Here is a 9739-nt window from a genome sequence, read left to right on the forward strand (position 1 = left end):
CGCTGTCAGTCATAGGGCAGTCACGTGATCACGTGACGTCGGTGCAAATGGTCAATAGTGAACAGCAATAGAGATCCTGACGTTGACGACACACGTCCCAAAATGGCCGTTAGCGCAACAATTTTGGCAGCATAGAATACGCATTTGCCACTTTGAGTAAACGGCAAACGCTACACTTTAACAATGATTGACAGCTGTTGTGCACCAGCTGCCGCAACAAGAGGAGGCAAAAAAAGGATCGAGCATGCTCCAGGCTACCAAAAGAGGAACCAATGCGTAGCCAAAGTTGCACTTTGTACATGGTGGCTAAATCAGCCGATGCTAACTGTTACCATACGCAAAATGTGGGGGAAATAATCAGTTTTGTTCATTTGTGCTACTACGGTTTAATAGATATAACACAGTTGAATTTAATAACTAACCAACACCATAAAGAAGACTTCTTATGGTATAAATGACGGTGGCTGCGGCTGATTTAGCAGCTGCTAAGCTGCTATAGTACCTAAATAACACTGCCAAGACTTACGTGAAACTGCTAACTTCTATGGCATTTTGAGCACACATAAAGGGGGAATACAAACTTGTAAAGCCTTTGCATGATCAGATTTGAAAGCACTCAAAGCAGCGTCACCAAGTTGGGAAAAAAATAAATAAACTCCTGACACTTCATCGGCAATCCAACATGTCTACCTCGCGCATATATCATGTCCTTTTCATCAAAATAACTGTCAATGCTCTTGGGCGGAAAGTTGACAAATAAACGCTAGTATTAGCTGTCCACGCCATTGTAGCCCATTATCACTGCGCCACTACTTTCCTGTCGCAAGGGACGTGTTCAGAGATATAGGCACGTGATGTCAGGATCTCTATAGTGCATCTCTAAATGTCAGAATTAGAATCCTCATCTATATTGGCCATATGTGTAAGACGCATGAGGAATTTGTCACATGCACATTTCAAGAAACGTGAAAATAACAATGACCAATAGAGAGATACAGAATATGAAGCCTGGCGGGTCAGTTTTAGCGCCCTGACTTTCTTAGATGAAATAAGAAATAAAATAAGGTAAGAGGGAGGGAGTTGGGGTGGGTAAGCGTTGGCGGTAATTTCTGTGATGTATTCTTTCTTTTAATAAACTCAGAATTTGGTAAATTAAGAAAATAATAATAATCCTACCTCTGAGTAGCCCAGGAGCCGTGTGAAAAATGGTCGAGAATTTTGGCTTTTTGTCAATTCGGCCCACTTTTATTGGTCACTTTGATTGGTCTGAATGACAAAGCTGTCATGCAGCAAATTGTGTCATCAAGAACGCATTAAAGACTTTGTAAAAAGGGCAATAAGGAAGCTGATAGTAAATTGCAAGTATTTACTCGGCCGAGGTTTAAGAGGTTCAAAAGGAAACAATCCAGCTGATTATATTATGCTCTTGGTTAAATTTCACCACACCATTAACTTGAGGAACTGCAGGATTCTTGGATAATACTCAGCCTGAGTTTTTGTATAGAATTAAAAAACCTTCAAATTCCAAGAGGGGAATGTTTGCATCATCCAGAGTCAAAATAAATGCAAATATACCATATGCACTTCCTCTTCTCAGTGAGTACAGCAGAAATCCAACCATGGATTCTAAATATTCATGCCAGCGAACACTGCAAGATTGATTTACAGCAAATCTGCCTCCAGGAAATATTTGTAGGACTAAGAACTCCAGCTTCAATCTTTGCTTTTTCGTCTCAGCGAGTGTTCTTCCATAGTGGTTGCCTGTGGTCTCATCGTGTTTTTACTATTTTTAAACGGGGAGAAAGGTGCGAAGGAGAAGCCAGCACTGCCCATTTCTTTTTCCCTCCCATGTGTCTGTATATGTATGTACGTGTCTCTAGACAACAATCGGATAAGTGGCATCCTGACCTCGCAGACGGAGCCCTACGACCTGTCTTTTTCACGCTCCTTCCAGAGTCTGTCCCACCTGCCGCCCTCCTACGAGGCGGCCATCAAAGCCGACCTCAACCGCTTCTCGTCCCTGAAGAAACTGAGTAGGTCAAAGTTCACAGCACTAATGCAAGAGCAGGATCCCTGATGTCATGCATGATTTTTGTGCCGTGATCGACGGGACCTTGAGCAACTTTTTCGAGGCTATCATGAGAGGGAACTTTAGTGAATGGAAAATCACGAGACCAAAACTATAACCAGTTAAAATGCAAGTTCAATTTGTGAATATGGTGGAACCTCTTAAGTCGAACACAATCTGCTCTTAAGTGTGAATTGATCAAGTGGATCGAGAGTAAACCCACTGTCCACCGTGCATGCCGGGTTCGAAGCCCCGCTATTTTGCAGATTATTTTGTGTGTAATTCCACTGTTGACCACTAGATGCTGGCCCACTTGGGTTTGACAATGTGCAAATTTGAAAGAAGAAGAACAAAAAGAGGAAGAACATTCAGTTTAGCCTAGCTTTTATTGAATATTATGTGTCACATCCTCTTTAATCCTACTTTAGACACTAGATTTTACGCTTCTTCTTTCTCAGACAATTGATTTTTCCAGTTATGAGAAATTTCTTGCCTTTTTGCCAGTTTTTGCCAGCATTTGTCAGATCTACCACCGCTTCCTTGTATAACGTGTCTAACAACACAAGTTTAAAAAAAATAAAATAAAAATGTCTTTACAGTAATATTTTCTATATGGCCCCACAAGTCTAAACATGTTATTCTGATTAATATTGCATTTGTTGAATATGAATTAAGCAGCAAAATCATGCCATGTTTATCTATTTTGCCACTTGCTGTTAACTGAAAATGACATCACAGTTCCTAAGGGCTCATCTTGCGAACGTCACATGACCAAACCCAGAAAACAGGTGAGCCTTGGTGGTCGTTACCTGAGCCCTTAGGCACTGTGATGTCATTTTCAGTTGACAGTCAGCAAGTGACAAAATGGCCGCCCCTTCAGATGGATTAAAACAGGTGTATGTATTTTTGTGTTCAAAAACACAAAAAGTTTAAATAAAATGTAAATACATATTTTCACAATATGTTCTATTTTGTCCCACAAGTCTAAAAATGTTATTCTGATTAATATTGCGTTTGTTGAAAATGAATTAAGCAGCAAAATCCCACCATGTTGATCCATGTCAGGTGGTGACCATTTTGTCACTTGCTGTCAATTGAAAATGACATCACAGTTCCAAATGACCAAACAAAGAAAACAGGTGACCCTTGATTGGTCATTACCTGAGCTCTTAGGCACTGTGATGTAATTTTCAGTTGACAGCAAGTGACAACTTTCACTTGTTATGAGGGTGTTCTGGAATGTAACCACGACAGTGTAGGCGGGATTACTAATACTAATACTAATACTCCGATATTTTTTTTAGCGACCTTAAATTTTTGTTGAATTCCAAATTGTACAACGACACGAACATTCAACTTTAGAGGTTCCACTGTACAGTCAATTTCATCCGTGTGTGTATCTCCAAATGCAATGACTCATTTTCTTCTTTCTCTGTTCCACTACTCTGCTCTAATCGTACGTTTAAGCTGTCTTATGCCTTGCCCGGCTCGGTATTGATTTAGTGGTGCTTTGGTGGATTTCTGGAGCACAATGTGGTCTCATCTCATGACATTCTTAAAGTGGAACACAAATATTCCTTAAGGCTTGTGTAATTTCATCATTCCTGCCTCACTTCACTGCTGGCTCCCAGTCAAAGGGAAGGGAGCCTTCCATCCGATCTCACTCCGTACTGCTCACACTTGTTTGGCTGCCAGGCACGAGTCTAGCAAAATGACAAGGTAGCAAGATGCACTTCCTTTTACTGTTGTTGAGAATAAACTTGCTCTGGTGGGCCATACTAATACAAATAAGACACAATTTTGAATATCAAGAGAGTGCCTTTAAAGCAGATGATTGAAAACATAAAGGATGATCCTTGAGTTGTCTTAACTGATCAGTTGTCAAAACAAAAGACCAAAAGGTTCTCGGGTTTATTTTATGTTACGCATTAAATGTGTGCTTTGTGCTGGGATATGAGCCGTTTTCGGTGTCGGGATATAATAAGAGCTCAAATGCAAGAATGCTAATTAATGCAAATTGATATCAAAATGAAAGACAATTTACTAGTACATTCAAAATGATTTTAGTGGATGACAATATGGTTGACGAATGCATTAAATTGGACAAAAGGAACATCTTGTTATCATGAATGGTCATTATAAACTGATTTGCGGAAAGCAGCCGTGACAGTCCGCTGAAGGGGATTTTGGCGGTGAGTAGGCTTGACGGGTGGCATAAACAGCACCTCACACATATAGCTCAGACTCAAAGGTCATGTGTGAATTCTCAAAAAGGCTAATGTTTGCTCCGGTTTTAAATTACACCCCACGTGTGAGGTTTTAACAATTGTGCCAGTGCTCAGAAAGGGGAAAAAAAACAAAAACATTTGATCTAACTATTGATGTAGGAATGTCAATTAATGCAATATATAATTTGCATTTGTTTGCATGGTTTCTTGTGGCATGTTTTTGGTGCTACAGTGCTTTCTCTATGACTTTCAGGAAAAATATTTTGGTCTGAATGCATGTTTAATTATGTACTGTGTATCCATGAAAAACAAGGGGGAATCATGACATTGAAGAATGCACACAACATTGTGCCGTGTTCCTCTATGCTGTTTAGCATGTACTGGATGCCACGTGTCTATGTGATATGACAATGTTTGAATCTCCTTTTTGTGTGACCTTTGAGAAATTTCCCCCCACAGCCAATAGCCTCCTGTAGGCTTCCCAATCTGTATATGTGGATATTATGTGCCTGGCATGTAATACAATCTGACTGCAATTCTCTGTCTCTTCTTTCACCCTCAATTCAATGATCTTGTAAAAGTGAGTCTGTTCTGTGAATCGGAAATGATCTGCATTCTTCCCTTGCATTCCAACAACAACTGTCTGAATATCCTCTTCAACCTTTTGCATCTGTTTTACCCCTCCTTATTTCATCTGCAGCAGATAAAGAAGTTGAGGACTACTACAGCCGTAAGCGGCATCTGCCTGACCTGGCAGCAAGAGGCACGCTTCCCTTGCATGTTCTCAAAATCACTCAAGACCAGGTGGGTAAACAGGTGCTCATTTTCTTCCGTAAACCAGATGAATGAGTCTTTTATCTGAGTCTTGAAAGTCATTCTGGATTAACAGGGGTTTTCCTTCCAAATAATAATGCATTTGGCTCTGATAGTCATAACACTGCATTGCAGTAATGGTCAGTGTAAATCAACAGAGTTTCCACCAAGCAGTGCGGTGTAAAAATGGATTAACCAGATAGCGTCTAATTCACAAAGCACACGTAGATGGTGAAATGTGCCGCTAACTGAGATGCGCCTTGGCATGTCGGTACTATTTGCATGTATTTAAATGTGGCAATATGCATATATTTGGCAGAGACCAGCAGAGCTCCAACATGAACAACATAAGGCTTGGTATTGCGAACAACCTTCTTGATGCAACATGTATCACAATACAGGGGATAATTATGATATGATATGTATCATGATACACTTATGAATACATGACTTTCAAGGTGATAGACATGTTATAGTACTTATTAGACCATTTATGACTGAAACATTTTTTAATTATATTAACACCTTATCTGTTCATAATGGGAACTCCTGCAAGCCTCTGGCAATACTTTTCATTTTCAGACAGGATTCGGGTTTAAATTTCCCGCCCTCTGTCTGCGGATGTGACTTCATGTGTGCATTGTGTATGTAAAGAGGGGGAAATGCAATTTCATTTTTTGGGCCACCGGTGGCAGCAGTGATTCGAAATTAAATTTTCTGCGTTAAAGCTTTGCAAAATCAGTCAAAATCCAGTAAAACAGCCGGGAGCAAAGGGGGTTGCTTCAGTGAAAATGGCTGTGAGTGAATTAATTAATATAAGTAGTGGCTTAATTGGTAGAGTCCCCCAACCTTCATGCTGTGGACTTCATCCTGAGCTGCTAGGAGTATGTCGAAATTTCTTTGAGCGAGATATTGAACCCCCAGTTGCGCACATGCTGCATCATCAGTAGGTGAATGTGAAGACAGTGATAAAGTGATTTGAGTACCTTGCAGATAAAAAAGCGTTATTTAGAATATTTTTTTGTTCAATAATTATATCACAGAACTTCCACCAGCTGTCATTTATCCAGTAGGTTATAATTATGCGACAGCAATGATGTAATTAATGGCGCACCATGACTGATGAGTGAATGATATAGTCAAATATATAAAAATCCCTACATCATAATAAGGGACTATGCAATTATGGAATGATTAAGAACAGACCCCATGACTAACAATTTCCTTTTTCTGCTCTGCTCCCTTTAATCTGTTATGCAGCATCGGGAACAACAGCAGCTTCAGAGTCAGGTTCCTCAGTCTTCCATCTTGCAAGCAACTCCTCAGTCACAGTCCTCCCAACAGCAGTCCCAGCAAAGACAGAGACCCCGTCGTGTCCAGAGAGCCATGTCCCAGGATCGGGTCCTATCCCCACAGAGAGCCCCACAACAGGATTACAACACATCCTCTGATGGTATGTCCCCATATGGAGGCCGGATCCTCTCAGACGAACAGCTGCTGTCTGCCGAACGTCTTCGATCCCAGGAGCGCCTCCTTCCGCACGACCGCCACACTTCCCAAGACCGCCTGTACACCAAAGACCGCATGTACTCCAAGGACCGACTTCTCTCACAGGATCACCTCTACTCAAAAGACCGCCACTACTCTCAAGAACGACTCTACTCACAAGATCGCCTGTACTCACAAGACCGCCTTCTATCCCAAGATCCTCTGCTCTCGCCGGACAAGCTGATGATGTCGCTGAAGCGCGGCATGGTCAGCAGTATCTCTGGCGGATTTTACGGAAGCGACAAGTCCATGTCACGTGCTATCTCGCACACAGACGTCTTCATACCCACCACGCCTCTAATGGATCGCTACAAGATGACCAAAATGCACTCCCATCCCAGTGCCTCAAACAACAGCGGGGGCGGAATAGGCGCCGGGACTCCAGGAACGGCGGCAGCCCCACACTCCAACACTTTAGCAATGAACCAGACTGTATCCAAGCGGCAGGCTTTTGCTGCCAGACGGACTCACACTGTGGAGCAGCTCCACTACGCCCCACAGCATCACCAGCAGCAACAACATCCACAGCACTACCGCACAGGAAGCAAGACTGAGGTGACTGTGTAACGGCAACCAAGGAGTGCCTGAAGTACACAGACAAAAACACAACTGCGTCATTGGCCTACGTTGACCGGTGTGTGCACTACTCTATTAGAGTCGGACAGTAGTGATTTCACTTTACTTTGACCCATGTTCCAGGACCAAGAACATCCACTAGCTTAATGTGAGAGACCGGTAAAACGTGCTACACTGTACACTACATTCAGATTATTTTAATTTAGGAGGAGCAAAATTCTCACTAGTGGGGTTTCCATCCACCCATTTTCATCCAAATTTTCAAGAAATGCGAAAATAAAACAGAATGGAAATGTTCGAAATTCTAAAAAGGACCCAAAATTCGCCCAAAAAAGTTTTGACACTTGGAGGGGGTGGATTTTGAGGCGTATCAAAAAAAAGGAAAATGCGAATTTTGGCTATGGAAACAGGTTTTGTGTATGACAAGACCGGATGTGCGTCACACCTTTGTAGTTACAAACCAATGGCGGTCGATAAAGTAAGGTATGTTTGGGGGGACAACGAAACATAAATCTTTTTGGTATTAATCAAAGAAGCAAATATTAATGTTATCTTAGATGGAAAACAGAAAATAAACGCTATGGTTTATTAAGAATTACAAAAACAAACACATACGACGTCATTGCACAGCGCAGTTGCTTCCTGGTCTTCTTCTTTTAAATTACTGGTGGATCCAATCTCTATGGTGTATACCGCCACCTACAGCGGTGGAGTCCCCTCTTAATTTTCGCAAAAGAAGAACAGATGGAAACAGGCACAAGTCGCATGTCCGTTTTGCGCATTTTCAGTAAATTTGCTTTAAAAAATTCAAAACAATTGGATGGAAACCTGACTATTTTCATACGCCGACTAACGCTCCCTCCGTCTTCATTCTCTTATTCATACACAGGCCCTGGCCTCATTCCGTGTCTTTTCAAGTCTCGACTGACCCCCTTGTCCAACCGATCTACAATACCTATGAACTTCTCTGGCAAAATTGAAAAGGGCTTTGCACAGTGAAACCCACGGGCCAAATTCCTCCTTGATTTCTGATGTACAACACATATGATGAGCTTGGATGAACCTGTAATAAGATTATAAATATATAAATAAATTGATTAAAAGCATTTGTGTACCCTGTCCTACTCATAACTATAAAGCATCTCAAAGAGAGAAGCTGAAATGGATGTTATTTGCACTCTCGGGTGCCTCTAACAGATGTTCCATTTCTAAAAATGAAGTGGTTAGGTGGGTTACGAAGCACAATCATTACGGGAAAATAATGTTGTTTCAGAGTTTATAGTGATGGCTAGCATTTTAATTTTTTTTGCAGGCAAACCATGACAATTCTATATTTTTGTTTGTTTTGCTTCAAGTAGATGATTGTAAATAAGCTATAATAGAAACATTATCCTGGTCAGATCTGAACTGAATGGACTTCCTATTAGACTGTCTAGTTTAAATAGATTCTTTAAAAGAAGAACTAAAAATGATCACTGTTTTGTGAGTTCAGATTAGATACCCACTTAACCAACTATTTGACAGGAAAAACTACTATACTGTGTATGTCTTTGCAAAACTGTTTGTAGGAAGAAAGGAATGACTATGATGATGAAAAAAGATATATATATATATATATATATATATATATATATATATATCACTGTTCATACTTGGATGTGTACCGTGTTCCATTGACATCACCAAAAAGTTGAACATTATGGAAAGGATTATAATGCTTGTAGGGACAAATAAACATTCATATTTTTCTAAACATTGATTATTGTTACTTCAGGATTTTTTGTGTTGTGTATCTTTTGCACCACATTACCACAGGATGACACAATGTGGTGTGCAAACATTAGTGGGTTTTAGATACACATACATTACATTCATACTTATCAAAGGAAGTTTTGTTTTTATTCAGTAGAAGCACAAATAATTTTATATTCACTCACAATAGCTTTAGTCCTTTTTTTATTAGCATACACATTTTTGAAGAAGTGCTGCGTCTGGAGAGTTTTTTTGCCATCTATATCCATATAGCCCCAAAAAAATTATGAATTATTTTATGCGTTAATATATAAACAAATATTATCAAATGAACTACCAAAAAAAGAATAAATAATAGTAATAAATTCAGACTATTATTTTAACAGGGCATAGTCTTAAACTATAACCAAAACTTCCTGCTCTTGACCTTTCCTAGCAGCATGAAAATGTCATTCCTCAATACTTACAGTGAGTATGCCACCCCCACCTACGATGGCTTTGGATGAGCCTATTAAATTGTTTTAGTTGAAATAAGAAGCATAGACAGAAGCCATACAGGTCTCTTATAATTCAATTGAACTTTTAACATCCGGCATACGTATCATGACTAATTATAATGAATATACTGTGCTGCATGAAATTTGGCATTTAGGCTGCATGGGTGGGGAATGATGATGGGATGATGGGAATGTTGGTGGATGAAAAGTTCAAATATGGTCGAATACCTGAAGAAACATATCCATCCATTATCTGT

At 40.2% G+C, this 9739-nt stretch overlaps 1 protein-coding gene across 8 annotated transcripts in view; it reads left to right on the forward strand.

Annotated features, from left to right (window-relative positions):
- Nucleotides 1-8990, forward strand: part of shisa6 (shisa family member 6) — an 86239-nt gene extending 77249 nt beyond the window's left edge. For 5 of the 8 annotated variants that reach the window (XM_077550306.1, XM_077550308.1, XM_077550309.1 and 2 more), the window contains 2 exons: nt 4997-5100; nt 6370-8990. In XM_077550306.1, coding sequence (XP_077406432.1) covers nt 4997-5100; nt 6370-7224 — 959 coding nt within the window. In that variant the 3' untranslated portion in view covers nt 7225-8990. Of the gene's footprint in view, nt 1-1880; nt 2034-4996; nt 5101-6369 lie in introns of all 8 variants that reach the window. The other 3 variants (XM_077550304.1, XM_077550305.1, XR_013289154.1) reach the window with 2 other exon arrangements.
- The last annotated feature ends 749 nt before the right edge of the window (nt 8991-9739 follow it).

Source organism: Vanacampus margaritifer, chromosome 18 (assembly GCF_051991255.1).
Source record: "Vanacampus margaritifer isolate UIUO_Vmar chromosome 18, RoL_Vmar_1.0, whole genome shotgun sequence".
Taxonomy (NCBI): domain Eukaryota; kingdom Metazoa; phylum Chordata; class Actinopteri; order Syngnathiformes; family Syngnathidae; genus Vanacampus; species Vanacampus margaritifer.